The sequence below is a fragment of the Orcinus orca genome, chromosome 1 (genome assembly GCF_937001465.1).
Source record: "Orcinus orca chromosome 1, mOrcOrc1.1, whole genome shotgun sequence".
Taxonomy (NCBI): domain Eukaryota; kingdom Metazoa; phylum Chordata; class Mammalia; order Artiodactyla; family Delphinidae; genus Orcinus; species Orcinus orca.
In genome coordinates this window covers 109482165-109503736 of record NC_064559.1, presented here as the reverse complement: position 1 = coordinate 109503736, position 21572 = coordinate 109482165, and the positions used below count along the sequence as shown (strand labels likewise).

General features: G+C 41.2%; 1 protein-coding gene across 1 annotated transcript in view; it reads right to left on the bottom strand.

Annotated features, from left to right (window-relative positions):
• Window positions 1–241: 241 nt before the first annotated feature.
• Window positions 242–21572, bottom strand: part of VTCN1 (V-set domain containing T cell activation inhibitor 1) — a 69408-nt gene continuing 48077 nt past the window's right edge. The window contains 6 exon segments of the mRNA XM_033436530.2: window positions 242–1275; window positions 8169–8335; window positions 13361–13639; window positions 16513–16750; window positions 16752–16861; window positions 17483–17536. Coding sequence (XP_033292421.1) covers window positions 8214–8335; window positions 13361–13639; window positions 16513–16750; window positions 16752–16861; window positions 17483–17536 — 803 coding nt within the window. The 3' untranslated portion in view covers window positions 242–1275; window positions 8169–8213.

Here is a 21572-nt window from a genome sequence, read left to right as displayed (position 1 = left end):
TCCTGACTAGTAAGAATCAGATTGTTTTGATACTAGAGCAATGGGTTTGTCCACCCGTGTGTATTCTCCCACATTCATCTGCCTCAAGTCTACTGTCACCACTTATTTTCCCAGATGGAGACTCGGCAGGCTGGTAAAGCCTAATGTAGTTCCCTTAAGAAACTAGACCCAGCCACCTTGCCCATACTCACAGGCTCCTGTCGTTCCCTCCCATTCATTCATCCATTCATTCATTCATCCGTTCATTCAACAAACATTTATTGAAGGCCCGTTATGTGCTATGTACTAATCTTTAAAACCTGATGTATGGCTTTTTATCCATTTTCCCTTATACTCGCGTTCTTTGGCAAACTAGGCAGACAACAGCATAGGAAATGTATATTCAATCATTCTTTTGAATGGTCAGAACTCTAAAATGAAGTTTTCTATAACAAAATGTAATACAGGCACAGTAGGTCCAAAGTGCCAGGGAGGCAGTGGTCAACATGCAAAAAGTGTGGGAAGGGGCCTGGCAAGAAAACATTCTTTTCCATCAAAGTTTCATTCCTCAGGGCCTCACTTCAAAGGTTCATTGCCCCTGCTTTCAGAAATCTGTTTCAAGGAAGTTACATGTTTTTGCTGCCTTAATTTGAATTTTGACTAGGCAGTGTGCTGAGATCTAAATTCAGCCTGAGAGAACTTGTGATGGAACTCAGGCAGCTCTCTCACAGGACTTGATTTGTAGAGTAGAAAGAAAGGAAAGGAACGTAGAAGCTCAACCAGCTGAAGATAATCCATCAGGAATTCCTGGTTGCCTGAAACTGAGTTCTGGCTCTCTGTGCTGAGGCAGCAGCCAAAGAGAGAGAAACTAATGCCTAATTTTAGGAAGCAAACAGGTTTGTTTGCTCCCCTGTTTTCTAGATCCTTTTCTACTCTACATGAGGGTTTCTTAATTCTCAGCACGATTGACATTTGGGGCTGGATAATTCTTTGTTGTGGGTGGCTGGCCTGTATGTTGTAGGATGTTGAGCAGCATCCCTGGGTTCTATCCACTAGATGCCAGTAGCACCTCCAAGTTGTGACAACAAAATTGTCTCCAGAATTTCCAAGTGTCCCCTGAGGTGGTGCAAAGTCACCTGGTTGTGTCCCACCGCTGTAGATGCTGGTGAAAGCTGAGGTTGTCACTGTCCATGCAGGATATGAAGTAGAAGCCTCAAACCCTGTGATGGCAGGATATCACACACAGTGAAGATGAGAGGTCTATCTTTTCCTGGACCATTCAAGGATGAACATCATCTGAGAAGTAAAATAGCATTAGTTTGTTTTAAAAATCAGGTGTTCACATAGTTTAGAAAATCAGTGTTGCCCAACTACATTTTTTATGTTAAAATTATGATGTTTTTCCACATATCTTAAGCATGTGTCAGGTGGGAGGAGATGCCAGGGCACTTTCGCATTGTAAATGAAAAGCGAATCATTTGACCCATCACTAAAATACAGCTACCTCTGAATTGTGAAGTGGCAGCTGATTAGCAGCTTCTTACTGAATCCACCAGTTTAATTTGTGGATTATAAAATGTGGATATATTGCAATCAAAACTTTCTAGAAACTTCCTCAGAGCAACATTACAGCAGTATAGCTAAAGATTCTGAGACAAATGAGATGCAGTATCCCATTCTCTCACTCCCTGGATGGGGATGGGGAGGTCCCTGAGATATGGGGATATACTTGTCTCTACAGTCACTTTACTTCAGAGTCTAATACACTTCTCTAGTTCAGATGAATTGTTTCCAACTTTTCATATATGTCTTTGAAGATAAATTTATCTTCTTCACATTGAAGTCTTCTGTGGGTTGCTTTTGGCTTCTTCTTCTTGATGTTATTTGTTCACTCCTGAGTTCTAGACATAAATTCATTTCTCCCCAGAACTATAAAACTAGGTCATATCTTGTGGTGAAATAGTTCTGCAGATTCCTGGAATTCTGAAAATAACAGCAATAGGATACCATTACAGCCATTCAACAAACATTTATCAAGAACTGAAAGTCTCCCTTCCACTTGTTTTTCTGTATTCTGATGATATTCTGTTGAGGCCACATGGTATCATGGGTTGCTAGGGGAAAGGAGATGGCTCGAATCTTCCCTTAAGGAAAGGGATCATCCTCAGAGCAAACAGGAACTGAGAGAGGAACTATGGGCAGGCTCCTAGATAGAAGTGGAAAGGTGGCTTCTATCTGAGTTCTCAACCAGGCAATGTGTGTGACCTAAAGTGTCATGATCAGTTATAATATGTATCTCAAGTAATGATCTCTTCATTTATTTTTTTAAAATTGATTTAAGGTTATCCCTCTGTAATTCTAGAGAGAAAGAGATGGAGCTGCAGCTAACCAGGTAACAGTATATAACCCTTTGTGTACTGCATGTGAACATGTATGTCTTGGTTTATTTAAAAAAAGAAAAGACTGCAAATTTTACTGCTCTAAGGGAATACAAGATAAAGATGAATAAGCTATAATTTATAGGTCAGATTATCTAGTCACAGTATATTAAAAACTCATTTCCTTGTGGGACTCAAGGAAAGAAGAAAGGGCTCCTTCTACTAATGAGACACTCAAAGGATAGTTTCCTTAGGGAAATCTCCCTCCAGTGATAACCATGGAGGTCGGAAATGATGGAAACTGGCAGATTTCCTTACAAAGAATCTGTTCTGTGCACTTCACCATAGTGTTTGGAGAACAGGAGAAAGAATGAAAAGCAGATCAAGAGATCCCCAGCCAAGATGGTGGAGTAGAAATACCCTGAGCTAACCTCCTTTCACAGGCACACCAAAATCACAACCCTTTGCAGAAAAACCACCGATGAAAAAGACCGGAGCCTACCAGAAAAGATCTTCTACAACTAAAGACATAAAGAAGGAACTACAGTGAGACAGGTAGGAGAGGCAGACTCAACGATATAGTCAAGTCTCATACTCCCAGGTGGGTGACCCACAAACTGGAGGATAATTACATTGCAAAGGTTCTCCCAAAGGAGTGAGAGATCTGAGCCCCATATCAGGCTCCCCAGCCCAGGAGTCCTGCACCAGGAAGACAAGCCCCCAGAACATTTGGCTTTGAAGGCCAGTGGGGCTTACTTTTAGGAGAGCCAAAGGGCAGGAGGAAGAGAGACTTCACTCTTAAAGGGTGCACACGAAATCTCACATGCTCTGGAACCCAGGGCAGAAGCAGTAATCTGATAGGAGCCTGGGTCAGACATACCTGCTGATCCTGGAACGTCTCCCAGAGAGGCAGGAGGCAACTGCATATCACCCTAGGAACACAAGCACTGATGGCAGCCATTTTGGGGAGCTCCTACCATGTGGACACTGGTACTGGCAAATGCCATTGTGAAACTCTCCTCCTAGCTCATCAGCACCAACACCTGGCCCCACCCAACAGCCTATAGTCAACAGTGCTGGGATGCCTCAGGCCAAGCAGCTAACTGGGCAGGGACACAGCCCCACCCATCAGCAGACTGGCTGCCTTAAGACCACCTGAGCCCATAGCTGCCTCTGGACATGGCCCAGGACCCAGCTCCACCCACCAGTGGGCAGGTACCAGCCCCAGAATCCCCTGGACCCTGATGCTGCCCTCCAGGAAGCCTATTCTAGCCTCTGGGCCAGCTTCATCCACAAGGGGGCAGACACTAGATGCAAGAAAACCACAATCCCAGAGCCTGAAGACCTAGCCTGCCACCAGTAGGCCAGACCCTGCCCTGGGGAGCAGCTAGGCCCCAGCCCTAACCACTAGCAGGCCAACGCAAACTTTGAGACACCCCAGACCCAACTGTGTCAGGAACCGTGCCCACTCCCCCCCCCCCCACCCCAGCAATCCAAGACCAGCCCTGGGACCCCTGGGCCCTGCAGTTGGACTCTAGGACATGGCTTTGCCCACCAGTAGACCGGCACTAACACCCTTGCTTCACCCATCAGTCAGTGGACAATATTACCAGAGTTTTCTGGACCCTGACTCCATCCACTCATGACCCAGCACTATCCCTGGGTCCCCGTGGGGTTCCGCAGTCAGCTGCCTCTGCAGCCAGCAGCCTCCACGTGAGACAGGGCCTGGCAACGTTGGACCAAGGGCTAACCAAGCTTACTAGACCTCCCACATAGTCAGCCTGCGACAACAGGAGGACCCATGCAATCCTCATATGAAGAACTCCAGGGCATACAGCTTGAGTGATGAGAGAGGAGTGTGCTGTTGGGACGCATAGGAGGTCGCCCACAAAATATCACTTCTCCAAGGTCATAAAATGTAACCAACCTACCAGATACATAAAAATACAAACAGCAAGGTAGCAAAATGAGGTGACAGAGGAACATGTTCCAGATGAAGGAACAAGATAAAACCCCAGAAGAACAACTAAGTGGAGATAGGCAATCTACCTGAGAAGGATTTCAGGGTAGTGATTGTAAACATGATCAGAGAACTAGGGAGAAGAATGGATCCAAAGAGTGAGAAGTTAAAAGTTTTTAACAAAGAGTTAGAAAATATATATTGATAGAACAACCAAACAGAGATGAAGAATTTAATAACTGAAATGAAAAATATACTAGAAGGAATCAACAGTAGACTAAATGATGCATCAGTGAACTGGAAGACAGTAGTGGAAATCACTGACGCTGAACAGAAAAAAGAAAAAAGAATGAAAAGAGGACAGAGACCTCTGGGACAACATCAGGTGTACTAATATTCACATTATAGGGGTCCCAGAAGGCAAAGAGAGAAAGGAACTGAAAACATATCTGAAGACATAATAGCTGAAAACTTCACTACCCTGGGAAAGGAAATAGACATCCAAGTCCAGAAAGTGCAGGGAGTCCCATCCAGGATTAACTCAAAGAGGAATACACCAAGACACATTGTTACTAAAATGGCAAAAACTGAAGATAAAGAGAGAATATTAAAGGCAGCAAGGGAAAAGCAACAAATAACATACAAGGGAACTCCTATAAGGCTATCAGCTGACTTTTCAGCAGAAACTCTGCAATTTGGAAGGGAGTGGCACAATATATTTAAAGTGATAAAAGGGAAAAACATACAACCAAGAATACTCTAGCCAGCAAGACTGTTGTTCAGATTTGATGGAGAGATCAAAAGCTTTACAGGCAAGCAAAAGTTAAGAGTTCAGCACTACCAAACCAGCTTTTCAAGAAATGTTAAAGGAACTTCTTTAAGTTAAAAAGAAAAGGCCAAAACTGGAAACATGAAAATTATGAAAGGAAAAAGCTCATAGGTAAAGGCAAACATAAATGTAGGAAATCATATCATGCACAAAGCTAGTAAGAAGGCTAAAAGACAAAAGTAGTAAAAATCATCTATATCCTCAGTAAGCAGTTAAGGGATACACAAAACAAATAGATGTAAAATATGATACCAAAAACAGTAATCATGAGGGAAGGAGAGTACAAATGCAGGGTTGTTAAAATGCATTTGAAATTAAGAGATCAGCAACTTGATACAATCATGTGTGTATATATATATATATATATATATATATTGCTATATAAAAACCTCATGGTAACCACAAATCAAAAACCTATGCTAGATACACAAAAAAGTAAAAGGAATCCAAGCATAACACTAAAGATGGTCATCAAATCACAAGAGAAGAGAAAAAAAGAAAGGAACAAGAAAGACAGAAACAAACCCCAAACAATTAACAAAGTGGCAACAAGAACACATACATATCAATAATTACTTTAAATTTAAATGGACTAAATGCTCCAGTCAATAGACTTAGAGTGGCTGAATGGATAAAAGAACAAGACCTGTATACATGCTGCCTACAAGAGACTCACTTCAGATCTAAAGACACACAGACTGAAAGTGAGGGGATGGAAAAAGTTATTCCATGAAAATTGAAATCAAAAGAAAGCTGGGGTGGCAAAACTTATATTAGACAAAATAAGCTTTAAAATAAAGACTGCTATAAGAGACAAGGACACTGCATAATGATCGCGGGGTCAATCCAAGATGAAGATCTAACAATTGTGAATATATATGCATCCACCATAGGAGCACCTAAATACATAAAGCAAATGTTAATGGACATAAAGGGAGAAATCAACAGTAACACAACAATAGTCGGGGACACCTCACGTCAATGGACAGATCTTCCAGACAAAAAAATCAGTAAGGAAACACTGGCCTTGAATGACACATTAGACGAGATGGACTTAATGTCTATATCTATCTATCTATCTATATATATATATCACATTTCATTCAAAAGCAGAATACACATTATTTTCAAGTGCACATAGAACATTCTCCAGGATAGATCACATGCTAGGCAACAAAACAAGCCTTGGTACATTTTTAAAAATTGAAATCATATAAAGCATCTTTTCCAATCACAGTGCTATGAAACAAAAGAAGTCAACTACAAGAAAAAAAGACTGCAAAAAAAAAAAAACACACCGAAACATGTGGAGGCTAAACAATATGCTACTAAACAACCAATGGGTCAATGAAGAAATCAGAGGAAATAAAAAAGAAATACCTAGAGACAAATGAAAATGAAAACACAATCCAAAAATCTATGGGACACAGCAAAAGCAGTTCTAAGAGGGAAGTTTATAGCGACACAAGCTTACCTCGGGAAACATGATCTGACCTGAGTCCACAGCAGCCCCATAAGAAAGGGTTTCCTCTGATTTCGTTGTTTGCATACCACCTTCGCAATTTTTACAATATCCGTGTACTACCTTTTATCTAAGTATACAACTTTATATTTGTATTTCAACCACTTTTTTTAATACATCTTTATTGGAGTATAATTGCTTCACAATACCATGTTAGTTTCTGTTGCACAACAAAATGAATCAGCCATATACATACACATGTCCCCATATCCCCTCCCTCTTGAGCCTCCCTCCCATCCTCCCTATCCCACCCCTCTAGGTCATCTCAATCACTATTTTTTAAAATAAATGTAAAAATTTTTTTACCACACTCAAAAAAGCAAAGCAGATCAACAGATTTTTGTCTGCCCTTGAGGACTTAACAATCTAGGCAAGGAATATATGTGCCTTAGAGAGTGTAAGATATTATAAATTATACATGCTCACCAAGGGGATGTGAGATAAAAGGACCAGCAGGAAATGGGTGAAGGAAGTGTGGACCTGAATTAGCACAGAGTAGAGGAGATTTCCAGGAAGGGGCAGAGAGAGAGGGAGCAAGGCCAGAGAGCAGTAGTAGGTAGCTGAGAGAAGGAGGAACCTTAGGGAGAGAAACTTAGAGAGCTGTGACTGCATAGCTGAGGACTTTAACTTTGATATACTAGTGCCCAGAGAGTCACTTTAGGTTGCAGAGTAAAGGACTGCTGTGATGAAAATAGCATTTGAAAACTTTTATTCTGGCACCTTGTTTCCTATCACCTGAAACAGAGGGAGGAGCAAGTACAAGGTTTTAGAACTAGTCGGGGCATGAGATGATTAGGGGCAATCTGAAAGACCACATGGGCAAATACTGTAGAGCTTGGTAACAAATTGACCTGAAGGACAGAGGGGGACAAAAATAGCTCTAAGGTTGTGAGCCTGGTGCATGGTGGCAGTGCCACTGAGTAATGTGGTAGTGTTGACTGTAACTTCACAAGCTCAGTTGTATACAAATTCCACATGCAGAAGAATATTCAGAAAGAGATGTCCTAGCAGTAATTAGAGCCAAAGGAGTGAAGTGAGAGTGGGAAGTCTTAGCAAGAGGGCTAGTTGGTGAGTGCTTTGTCAAGTCTCCAGTCAACAGGGGCTTTGTTGAGGGGGGCTGGGAGGAGGCCACTTATGTGAGCGATTATGCTCATGTCATGATGTTTCATTGTGAAATCCAGAGTAATGAGTGAGGGCCAAATATCTCTTTCTCTTCAATAAGATATGTTTGCCTTCAAGGATGACTGAATAAATGAAAAGGTGTTTGAATTTACACAAATATTTGAATTGCAAAGAGTTGTTTTTCCTGTACGTCTGTCAATGAGGTCTCTACTCTTTGTTAACAAATGCTTACCTTTCACAATAGCAGTGGAAATAGTGCCTACTGCCCTGATGTTATTAAATGTTTCTCTCTGGGGCTGGTGCTGGGAGCTGCTTGATTCCTGTTAGGGACACAAACACACATAGTGGCTCCCTGACACCATTTGTGATTCATCTCACCTGTCGTACCAGTGACTCTGCATGTTTCTGTGTAGCCAAGGTGCATTATTTTAGCATCAGGTAAGGGCAGAGAGGCAGGAGTACCCAGGTGATGGCAACAGAAGAGACACACAGGGAAGCCTTTGAGTTCAGCAGCTGGAGGTGACTTTGCCTTTTAATCTCAGAGTCTGTAAAGGGAGAGAAAAAAGTTCAGGGTCATAGAGGAAAAGCTGGATGTCTCCTTCACATGGCTGGTTAGCAAAGAAAAATACCCCCAAAAAACAGAACAGATTGTTCCTAATATAACTTGTGCCCTAATTTGAGGTCAGTTTTGTACCCCATTCTCTACCTTTCTGTAACTAGCTTAAAAGCAGAGCTTTCCCTTTCTGCAAAGACGTTCCATTCTCTCGCCCACTCCAGTGAGCCCTCAGCCAAATGAAAAACGATTCCAATAAGCACACGGCTGTTGGTCACCAATAAAGAGCAGGCTAAGCCAACAGCCGCGGCCAGTCCTGGGTGTCGGACAGATTCTTCTTCCTCTAGGCAGTGACCTTTACAGGTTCTGTGTCATTTGCTTTCCTCACACCACTACAGAGTAATGAGAAAGTATCGTTCTCATTTTGAAGTAGAGAAAGGCAGAAGTGAAGAAATTAAATTACTCTTTACTCTATTTTCTCCCTCGACAGTCCAGTGTCATTTAGCTCATTTCAGCTCTGATACTTACTAGCTGTGTGACTTCAGGCAAGTTTAGGCAAGTTACTCTATATGTGCTACAGTTTCTTCATCTATAAAATAGGGCCAAAATAATAATCATCAACTTCATAGGATTCTTGTGAGGATTAATGAGTTAATACAAGTAAAGCACTTAGAACCTGGCACCATAGTAAGCATTCAGTAAGTATTAGCTGTCAAGACAATAACAGTAACCCCACTCAAGCCTAGTAAACATTACTTCCATTAAGCTGATCATTTTCCAAATCCACCTCCTTAGCCTGAATTCTGTCCTAAATTCCACATCTGTATTTACAGTTGCTACTATATGTCAGTTAAAAATATAATTATTCAGCAAATATTCTTGAGCACCTGTTGTTTGAGTTCAAAGGAGTCCAATAACACCCTCTCCCCAGCTGAGTTCTGAACCAATTAAAGAGCAAGACAAAGTGAGGCAACTGGAAGACTAAAATCACCTTTATTCCTGATAAATCTGATAATAAAGGATTAAGCATTGTCTGCAGGGAAGTGGGCTGCAGCCCAGACTTCCCCAGTGACAGGCAGCACAAGACTGGGGCAGGCTTCCTCCCACAAGGGCAGATTCTACCCCTGAAAACTGTTGGCTTAGAGGAGAAGAGTAGAATGTATACTTCTGGTTAGCTAGAGAGAAAAGGAAAAATGGGGAGCTGAGCTATTTATACCCAGCTTCTCCTAATAAACTCACTAATTGGGAAAGTTAATTTCTCTTCCTCTGGGGAAGAGTGAAAGAGGAGAGAAGAGAGACTAGAAGGGTTACGTTGGTGGGGATCTCTTCCCGTGGAAGGAAACATGTGGAGGAGGGATGAAGCAGTCTCCCCCAGACTTGGTGTATGCTGGGTAATGTGCTAAGCATTGGACATCTCTACCTTTGTACGTAGTGGGCACTTTCAACTCAGTAGCTCTAAAATCTTCATCTTTTTACCAGACATGTTGCTTTTCCTACATTTTCATTTTTGTTGTTGGTAGCATTACTAACCTCCTAAGCAACCTGGATATAGCAATATCAGACCCCTTTTGACTTGTTCCTTCTCTTGTCCTTCACATTTGTGTCACCAAGGCCTGTAGGTTATTTTCTTCATTAACTTTTGATTCTCCCACCTTTCCTTCCCATTGTCGCTGCCCCAGTTAAGGCCCTCATAATTTCTCCCCTGGACATTGACATAGGCTTCTGACTTCATGCCTTCCTAGTCTATCAAAACCATTCTTTTTCTTCAAAACCCAGCTTGAACTCTTCCTCATCTATTGAGCCACTACAGTCATAATTAACTACTCTTTTCCTGTGGGTACTGTATCCACACTGATTAACTTCTCTTATGACAACTGTGCTATTCATCTCAGTGTTTCATGGGACTTACAAATTACTTTGTATATATTTGGCACTAAATAGATACTTGTTGAATGAATGACCCAGATTAGCAGTATAGTTAGAGAACACAGGATATAAACCTCATGGCCTCATTCAGTTGTTTAAAAACTTACTTTGTGCATGGTAAGAAGGAATTATGTTATTTTATCTTAATTTTGAGCTATGTCATGCTTCTAAAAGTTGGATATAGTCCTAGTACTGGTACATGGAACACTTGTTCTGATGTATCCTATAAGCATGTATGGAAAAAGAACCTGCTCACTGAACAAAAGCTGTGCCCAATTTCTGTGGTTTGTTCGGTTATTGCCATTTCTATTAGAAGACATTAGTTACATAGTTGGAGCTTTTAATTGAGATGTAAACTGAAATACTGTTGTTAACACTCATTGTTTTAAATGCCTAATGCTTATTTCCCCCTTCTCTTCTGGGAAGGCCTTCCATCCAGGTACTGCCTCATTGGTCTAAGTATGGGCAGCTGACCCAAGTGGAGCTGTTCTGGGAATATATTCAATAGAATCAGACTGAGGGATTGAGCTTCAGTCTAGTTACTCTCTTGAGTGAAAGAGACTTTTAAAGGTAGGAGCTCTTGGCAACCATATTCTGCCCTATAGACTAAAACAAGAGAGAGTAAATTAGAGAGCAAAGAGAATAAAGTAGAAATGAGAGACAAAGAATGGAATTTAAGTTCTTGGATCCAGCTGTTATTGAAGCCACACTGCACTTTCTGTCCTTGGTTTCATGAGACATCCTAATACCCTTCTAATAAATTCCTTCTTTTAGCTTAGGCTTCAGTTGGTTTTGTTTTCTGTTATAGGCAACTAAAAGTGTTCTAATTGGTACAGTCACCAGTTTGTTTCACAGGATAGTGGAAGAGCTCTTTCTCATATATATGATTTTTTATTAGATACTTTTTTTATTGTGGTAAAAAATGTGATATGAAACTTACTATCTTAACCATTTTAAGTGTACAGTTCAGTAATGTTAAGTATATTCACATTCTTGTGAAAAAAATCTCCAAAACTTTTTCATTTTGCAAATCTGAAACTATACCCATTAAACAACAACTCCGTATCCTTTCCCCTTGGCCCCAGCTCCTGGTAACCATCATTGTACTTTGTTTCTATGAATTTGATTACTTTAGATACTTTATAAGTGGAATCAAATGGTAGAATCAAATAATATTTATCTTTCTGTGACAGGCTTCACTTATAGCATAATATCCTGAAAATTCATCCATGTTGTAGTATGCAAAAGGATTTCCTTCCTTTTTAAGGCTGAATAATGTTGCATTGTATGTATACCACATTTTGTTTATCCATTCATCTGCTGGTGGACATTGGGGCTGCTTCCTCCTCTTGGTTATCGTGAATAATGCTGCTGTAAACATGGGTGTGCAAATATATCTTTGAGACACTGCTTTCAGTTTTTTTGTACATAATACACAGAAATGGGACTGCTAGATCATTTGGAAGTTCTATTTTAAGTTTTTTGAGGAACCTCCCATACTGTTTTCTATAGTGGTTGCACCATTTTACTGTCTCACCATCATACACAAGTATTCCAATTTCTCCTCATCCTCACCAACACTTGTTGTTTTCTGTTGTTGTTGTTGTTAGTAGCCATTCTAATTAGTATGAGGTGATATTGTGGTTTCCGTTTACATTTATCTGATGATTAGGGATGTTGAACATCTTTTCATATACTTGTTGGCCATTTTGTATATCTTCTTTGGAGAAATGTCTGTTCGAGTCCTTTGCCCATTTTTTAACCAAGTTATTTGACTTTTTCATTGTTTAATTATAGAAGTTCTTTATGTATTCTGGATACTAATTCCTTATCAAACATATGATTTAAAAATATTTTCTCCCATTCCATAGGTTGCCTTTTTGTATATATAAATTTTAATTAAAAAATAGCTGATGAGGAACTTCCCTGGTGGCACAGTGGTTAAGAATCCACCTGCCAGTGCAGGGGACACGGGTTCAATCCCTGGTCCAGGAAGATCCCACATGCTGCAGAGCAACTAAGCCGGTGCGCCACAACTACTGAGCCTGCACTCTAGAGCCTGCGAATCACAAGTACTGAGCCCACGTGCCACAACTCCTGAAGCCCGTGTGCCTAGAGCTCTGCAACAAGAGAAACCACCACAATGAGAAGCCTGTGCGCCACAACGAAGAGTAGCCCCTGCTCACCACAACTAGAGAGAAAAGCCCGCGCCCAGCAATGAAGACCCGATGCAGCCAAATAAATAAATAAATAAAATTATTAAAAAAATAGCTGATGAAAATATGGTTTATTCAGTTAAATTCAGCAAACATTTAAAGGGCACTTAAAATGTGCAAGGTATTCTGTTTGGTACTAGGCTTGATATAAGACAGTGGTTCTTCTGATATACTCCTTCCCCTATAGCTTGAATTCAATTTAACCCCAGCAGGGATGGTTTTAAAATTCATAATTCAGTCTATGCATTTCCTTGACACTAGCTCAACCCTAGGTTTTGTAATATACTAAAGCACTGCAGGGAGACTAGGGTGTTGAGCCTCCCTGGCTCCTGGTCTTCTCAGCCTGGGAGGCCAGCTTAATCTGGAGCTTTCAGATTAATCTTGTGCCAATATTAGTGGGACCTTGAGCAAGTCCTGGAAGGACTGAATAAGAAAGACTGAGGCAGACTCTAAGACCTTTAGTCTTCAAATCAGAAGTCTTCTCAAAGGCAGGATAGACCCAAACCAATTTGGGGGGACTCGGGATGTAGATCACCAGCTGAATATATCAAAGATTTCAAATCATCATCACTTCTCCACTGCTTTACCAAACCAGTCCTTCTGAGTTAGGGCCTCAGAATCCTAAACACTGCCCTCCAGACAGTAAGAAGGTATACAAGATGAAAACTCATTGCCACCTTTGACCTGTATGCCATAAATATTGTTTTGTATTAGTTTTCTTCTTACATAATGCAATCCCAACTGGAATTGTGATCGAGATCTCTGTGAAACTTTCTATGCCCTGGTACATAATATATCTGTTAAAGAAATTAGGTTTTAGTTTACACTAGATTATAACCCCAATAAACCCATACCAAACGTGTAAAGGAACCCACCTGTCACTTTGATATCCCCTGTGGCTTTGGCAATGTTGTTTTCAATCATACAGGAGTATGTGTTGTTGATCGTGACATTGTAGAGTACAGATACAACCTTTATGGTCACATTCTTAGAGTTCAGCTCAAAGCTGGTGTCGGAGACTTCTGAGAAGTTGGCTCCCTGGTCAACTTGGGATGCCCAGACCACTGTTGGCTGGGGAAACCATCAGGGAGCCTCACATCGTAAGCTCTCTGAGGTGGCGTTACAGTCCACGTTCACTTCTGGGATGCTGAAGGCTGCAGGGTTGAAGGTCAAAAAGGGGCAGGGGTCAAGGTCAGACGGATAAGACAATATAGCCTTTGAAGTGCTAGGTCTTAAAAACACATTGAAGTGACTCAGTACTTTCCCAGTGGGCTGTCTATGTATCACCCATTGTATTGTAGATGCAAAAAATGATTTGCTCATAGTATTGCTATACATCACAACACTTTGGACAATATCACAAACTCCAAGGACCTAAGTTCTAGGTATACTTGTTACAACACATAAATTTCTCCAAGTAAGAGAAGTTCCAGTGATCACACAAAAAAAATTATCAATCAGGGAAACTGGGTATTTATTTTCCTAGGCACCTATGAAGCCTCCTGAATTTTATGTAATTTTTCTGCCTGGAGGGTAAAAGCGTGGGGAGGGAGAAGGAAGAAACAAACAGCATTCACCTACCCACAGAAATTCCATACACAGGCCTTGTCATCATGGGGATCTGAAGTTTGCTTGGGTAGAGACTGCCCAGCCCTGGTATCCATGAATAAAGACAGGCATTTGTTTTCTTTTAAGATAATTCTCCTCACTGGAGAGGCAAGTACATTTTGAATTTAAGACTAACTTCCTCTATCTAGGCAGAGAGACACTTACAGAAAATGTTAAGGCCTGGACTTTGGCCTGTAATATGTTTATTATGCCAGAAGGGCAAGATACAAATTATTAATTTATTTAGCATCTTCCTTTGCCCAGGACTGTGCTAGTGTGGACTGAGAGGTGGAAGGAAAGCCTTTGCCATGCCCTTCAAGAGCCTGCTGCCTAGCAGGAGAGACGTACTTGGAGCACATACTCGGAGCAGGCAGGGCACAAGCTCCTGGGAGATGATGTGGGAACCTGAGTGCACATGACAATGAACCACCGTTTATTGAGGGTGTGCTCTGTGCTAGGGACCGAATTCCAGACAATTTTTTTGTTCCTCACAACAGTCCTAGGGATATCTATTATTGTGCCCATTTAACAAAATAAGCTTTTAATTTTAGAATAACTTTAGATTTACAGAAAGGTTGCAAAGATTAGTACAGAGAGTTCTTGTATACTTCTCACCCAGTTTCCCCTAACATTAACATCTTAAATAACCATGATGCATTTGTCAAAACTGAGAAACTATCATTCGTATATTACTATTAACTAAACCAGCCTTTATTTGGATTTTACCAGTTTTTCCACTAATGTCCATTTTATATCCCAGGATCCCATCCAGAATACCACATGGCACTTATTTGTCATGTCTTTTTAGACTCCTCTGGTCTGTGACAGTTTTTCAATCTTCCCATGTTTTGCATGATCTTGACAGTTTTGAGGAGTACTGGCCAGGTATTTTGTAGAATGCCCCTCTATTGTAATTTGATGTTTTTCTCAAGATTAGACTGAGGTTATGGGTTTTGGAGAGGAAAACTATAGAAGTAAAAGTGCCCCTCTCATCATGTCACATCAGAGAGTGCATGCTATTAACATGATTTATCACGGGGATGTTAACTTTGATCACCTGGCTGAGTCTATGTTTGCCAGGTTTCTTTGGAAGCTGGACTTCACTAAGTCTAACACACCCTAAGTGCGGTGGTCGGGGAGGGGCAAGTTCTAAGCTCCGCTTCCCGCAGGGGGAGAGATCTAAATACATTATTTGGAATTCATCTATAAAGAAGATTTGTTTCATCTCCCTTATATAAGTATGGACTTGTGTATTTATTTTATGCTTAGTTATAATTTAATACTATATTGTTTATTTTGTTGCTCAGATGGTTCCAGCTTTGCCATTGGAAGCCCTTTCAGTTGGCCCCAGTGTCCCTTTGACCTGACTTTATTAACCCCTATTTTAAGATAAAGAAGCTGAGGCTCAGTGAGGTTGCCTTGCCCAGGCCACTGTATGTGCCTAGGTCTGACTAGATCTATGCTTCAAACCACTACATACACATATTATGAAAGGTCCAAGAAAGATCTGTGCAGGCTAGCTTAGCCTGGGATGCCTCAGGATACTTTCTGCCTATCCTTCAAGGCTCCTCCCAAATGTCAAATTCTCTCTATGGGGGCCTTCCTGTCCCTTTCCTCCCTATGCATTTGGATATGATCTCTTTCTTCCTCTGAATCCCCAAAGCACTCTATTTATATTTTCTCTTAAAGCATATAATACACTTTACTAATTATTGTAGATATGTTTCTTATCTACATATTTTTCTTATTTACATATGTTTCTCATCTCTGCCCCGACCCTCAACTCTATAAGCTCTACACTCTCAGCTCTACAGAAGGAAGGACAATTATCTTTGTTTTCTTAATCATCTTCTTACTCCTTCCAATATCTCAGTCCCTTGTACATAAATACAGAAAATATGTTAAATTTAGTTGGTAAGAAAGCATGGATTTCATTGGAGGAGGATTAGTGAGTTTATAGGCCAATATTGTTTTGGTCAGTTACCTTTGAACTTCTCCTATAATGGGTTCCAGTGTCGTGAGTCCCTGGAGATACTGATTTCAGACTTGGGCTAGGGCCTACTTAGCACAGAAAAGTCTCAGACCAGATTATAGTCTTCTCTCACTAGCAAGACCAAAGGGAAAGAACAGAGAGCTACTGATGGAGAAAACATATTCTGGCAAAATATTTCAGGGAATATATGAGAAAATTCAGAAGAGGCTAGAGTCCTGAGCAAAAGATTTTAAGACCTAATATTATAGTGGGTTACTTCCGGAGCTGGTGTGGGTCTTGGACAGCAAGGATGGCTGCTAGCAGAATTCGGATGGTCTTTGATATTAGTCACTCGTGAGCATAATATGACATTTCATCAGCAATTCACACTCTCTAGTCTCAAATATCTTCTGGCACCTTCTTTCCCTCTCTTCAAAAGTAACTTACCTCCAGTTTTATACTCGAGGTTAGCATTCCCCTTGCCTTTAGAAGTGATGATGTAACACTTATAGGTACCAGCATCTGTGAGTTGCACATTTTTCAGCCTCAGAGAGGCATTGCCAACTATTACTTGATCAGCAGACACTGCTGTCTGACCTCTGAACATTTCATGCTGGTCCTACAGGTCATCTTTGCCTTCTTTGAACTCATGGGCCAAGCCCATTACACCTTCCTTCAGCCACTGTTATCATGATATCAGAAAGTTTGATGTCGGGTTCAAAAGTGCAGCTCAGGATTCCATCCTCCCCAGTATTCCCAGCTGAGGTGAGAGTAGTGACTGTGATGGAGTGTCTTCCTACAATTCAGGAAACAAGGGTCAATGCCAAGGGAAGCTTTGGAACATCTACAACCAAATCCTTCGTTACTAAAAAGCCAAACAGGGACTTCTGTAATAAATTAGAAATATACAAAACAGGAGAGGCATGAAAAAAGAAGACATAAGAATAGAAAGAGTATTAAGACGATAGTTTTGATACCTACAGCAGATCTGCCGACAGCAGATAAAAAAGCTACACTTTTTTTTTTTTTTTTTTTTTTTTTTTGCAGTACGCAGGCCTCTCACTGCTGTGGCCTCTCCCGTTGCGGAGCACAGGCTCTGGACGCGCAGGCTCAGAGGCCATGGCTCACGGGCCCAGCCACTCTGCGGCATGTGGGATCCTCCCGGTCCGGGGCACGAACCCGTGTCCCCTGCATCGGCAGGCGGACTCTCAACCACTGCGCCACCAGGGAAGCCCCAAAGCTACACTTTTTGAGACCAAGCAACTGAAATCTTGAGACCAAATAAGAGGAGAACGTATTGGACTTGGGTTTTGAAGATGGGAATTCAGATCCTGGTTTTGTCACTTAAGAGCTACGTGACCTTGACTACATCTCTGGATCTCAGAAAAATGGAGGTAATGATATCTGTCTTACCTACCGTAAAGTGCTCTTGTGAGGATCAAATCAAATGGATGTGAACTTGATTTGCAAACTGTAATTACACATATAAGGTATTGTTATTCTCAGTTAACCAGAAGTGGCACAGACGTGAAACCTCACGTTAACTAAATATGGCTAATAATTCTGAAGAATGCTAAATTCTAAGTGTTGTTACTTTTATCTCCACTTGAATGATGAAGAAACGAAGGCATAGAGAATAGAAGTGATTTGGTCAAGGTCAGAGTGCTAGCTATGGCATAATGAAGAATGATACTTAATTAAATTGATTTTTGGCCTAAGATTTTTGGCCTAAGTCACACCCTTCTCTCCAAACATATAACAAGTACAAGTATTAATTATGGTGATAGCCACATCCACTGCCTCTTCCCCACTTGCCCAGCTGACAGCCCACTCTGTAAAGGATTGGCCAGCTCTCCTCTCCGTACTGGAGGCTGCTGACTGGGGATGACTACAGGGGTGCTTTAATTAACTGAATATTCTTGAGAGCCTCCTTCTGTGGCTTGGATGTGAAGGTAAGGAGAGGATGGGTCTTTGAGCCCAAGAAGAGAGTGGAACAGACCCAAGGAAGTGTGGGGGAGAGACCATGAGAGGAAAAGGTGAAGAGAGTCCCCCATCACCAGAGTTGCCTTAGATCCTGAGGGTTTTCCGGTCTAGTTCCTGTCCCACTGGGTATCCTTTAAACAAACACCTTATCTTTATAATGGTCTGCACAAACCTCTCTTTCTTATAGCCAAGAAAGTTCAACATGATGGATGCTGGGCACTTCTCAATGGACTTCTCAGCTTCCTTATTGGTGTTCCTGCCTCTCATCTCTGCCTCCATCTACCCCATTTTACATGCATTAATCTTACAGGTAGACCTTAAAGTACAATCCGAACATGTCAGTTTCCTAATCGCTAATCTTCCATTGCTCCCAAGGGCTGTGGAATAAACTTCAGACTAACAGCATGGCCTTCAAAGTTAAAGATTGCATGCCACATAGGAAATGCCCATAGATATTAGCCCTTTCCAGCCAGACTTCCCACTACATCCTTTCCAAGTCTATATTGTAGTCTTTGCATATCAAGTGATTTATTGATTTGCTGCTTTCAATGAAAAAATACATAAGCAAAACACACTTGCTATTTTTCAAATGTAAGAGGTCAACATTATGAACTTAGGGGATATCTTTGGCATCTTGCGTCTTCCAGCCCTTAAGGGGTTGGAATTGTCTTATTAGCTCCTATGCTTTTATAAAGTAGATGAAGGTAATGGATTAGGGACAGAACTGGAGAAGCAAGCTAGATGAATTTATATTATAAAGAACAGAGAGTTACTGATGGAAGAAAAAGTACCAGTAAAAACGAGGCAGAGGAAACAAAAACCTGTGCCTAGGCTGGGCTGGGAGGATGTTTTGGAGGTTTTAGAGTGTAGGAAAAGAGAGGCTTTGGAGCAGCTGCCATGCATGGTCATTCATGTAGGAGATCTGGGAGAAAAATTATGAAAGAAGGTAGTACGAAGTTTAGCTGTGTAATAGGAATGCAACACACCCCATCCCCTGCCTTGGCATTTTATTGAACACTGCTTTAAAGATTTAATTTGCTTTTTAATTGTTTTCACTTGACAGATTGATATCCAAGACATTGCAGGCTAGTACTGGTTATAATTATACTATGCATCTCCACACACTGCATTGTGCACCTACAATTTATAGTTCCCTCCTCTCCTTTATCACCAGTTATCCATATTCTACTTATATTCAAGGCTATTCAGATGGCAGGACTCGCATGAAACCCCCTTTTGATGTGCCAAACCAAAATTAAAAGATCGTCTCTCTCCTCTTCCTCAACACGTTTCTTTGCCTTTATTGTAGCATCTGTCTCCCTCTACCTTGTCTCTAGTCTGTCTCTGGCACTAATCTGTAAGCTTTTCAAGGGGAAAAAATGTCTTAATCGTATCTGTAAGTCCTGTAACGCTTTGATGGTTAATTTTATGCGTCAGCTTGACTGGGCCCCAGAGTGCCCGGATATCTGGTCAGACGTTCTGGGTGTGTCTCTGAAGGAGATTAATATTTGCATCAGTAAAGCAGATCACCCTCCTTAATGTGGGTGGGCCTCATCCAACCAATTAAAAACCTAAACAGAACAAAAAGGCTGAGCGAGAGGGAACTGGTGCTGCCTTTGAGCTGGGACACAAGTCTCTCCCTGCCTTCAGACTTGAACTGAAACACTGTCTCTCTTTGGATCTTAAGCCTGCCAGCTTTGGGGCTGGAACTAGCCATTGGCTCTCCTGGTTCTCAAGCCTTTGGACTCAGACTGGAACTAAACTGTCTGGGTCTCCAGCTTGCTGCCTGCAGACCTTAGGACTTCTCAGAGTCCATAATCATGTGAGTCAATTCTTTCTAAATCTCCCTCTCTCTCTGCCTCTCACTCCCTTTCTCCCTATACCTCCACCCTATTGGTTCTGTTTCTCTGGAGAACCTGACATATAAATTCTGGTACCAAGAAGTGGGGTACTGCTGTAATAAGTACCTAAGCATGTGGAGGAAGTTTTGGAACTGGGTAATGGGTAGAGGCTGGAAGAGTTTTGAGGTGCGTGCTAGAAATGTGGATGTTAAGGGCGATTCTGGTGAGATCTCAGATGGGAAATAAGGAACGTGTTATTGGAAACTGGAAGGAAACAATCCTTGTTAGAAAATGGCATAAGAACTTGGCTGAATTGTGTTCTAGTGTTTTGTGAAAGGTAAAACTTGTGAGTGATAAAATTGGGTATTTAGCTGAGGAGATTTCTAAGCAAAGTGTTGAAAGAGAGGCTTGGTTACTCCTGACTGCTTATACTAAAATATGAGAACGGAGAGAGATGAATTGGAGAAGGAATTGTTAAGCAAAAAGGAACCATAGCTTGAAGATTTGGAAAGTTCTCAGCCTATCCATATTGCAAAAAATGAGAAGACTGTTCTGAAGATAGCGCTCAGGGTGTGGGTGAACAACCATTTAATAAGGAGATCATAGGTATGACTCATGAGGATTTTAACAGCCACCTCAACAGAAGCCAGGAATAGAGATAGGATTATATACTGCCAGCTTGGTACAGAAAAACTAAAGGGAATAGAAAAATGAGACAAAATGAAAGAAAGCTATCAGACTTCGTAGATTTAACAGAACCAGACCATGGATCTATTCAGCTCTATGCTTCAGCAGGCCAAGGGCCTCTATTTCAACAGGCTGGAGGGCCTCTAATGGAAGCCTTAGAGATGGGGCCATCTGGAGCCTCGGGTGGGGGTTGGCAGTGGGACTTCTCAACTGCTAGAATTGTGAGAAAATAAATTTCTATTGTTTAAGCTACCCAGTGTATGGTATTTTGTTATGGCAGCCTAAGCAAACTAAGACAAGTGCCTAGTGCTATGTTTCTACAGAGAAAAATAATATTTGTTGAGTGAATGAATAAATGAATGAATGAAAGAATGAAAATCAGTAGAAATCAAAGCACTGTTTGAGATGATTCTATCCAAAATGATTGTAGGAGTAAGGAACATTTGGCTAGATTATCCCAGCTAAATTTGGGGGAAATGTGAGTCAGTGAGAAAAGAAAGCAATGAAAATACACCATGATTCTCAATAAAATCATAGAGCAAGCATAACTATGTTAGAGCAAGGGTAAATCTGATTGTAGTTTATAAAGTTCCATTAAAGTTGAATTGAAAAATTAACTTTTTAGAAAAAACACATGATTAGCACAGTTTATGGAGAGAATGAAATGGTAATGACATATCTTAGTTGAGTAATTATGTTACTGAATTAATTTTAATGTGTTGGCCTTGAGCCCACAGGTGGAGGATTTGTTGAACTATCTCTTAGAAAACTTAATGATTAAAAGTAGGCAGCTGTGGAGTGCCCCAGGGACCCACCGCAGGCTCTAGCTCATTTAAGGTTGCATTAAAGATGTGGCGGATGGAATGTGTGTAATGTTGATTAAATCCCCCCTCCTTGTAGCAAATCAGGAGGAGGAATAAAAGCCAGTGAGAATTTAAGAAACCATGAGGACCTGGCCATTGCTTTGCACCCAGAAAGCAATCAATAAATACTTAT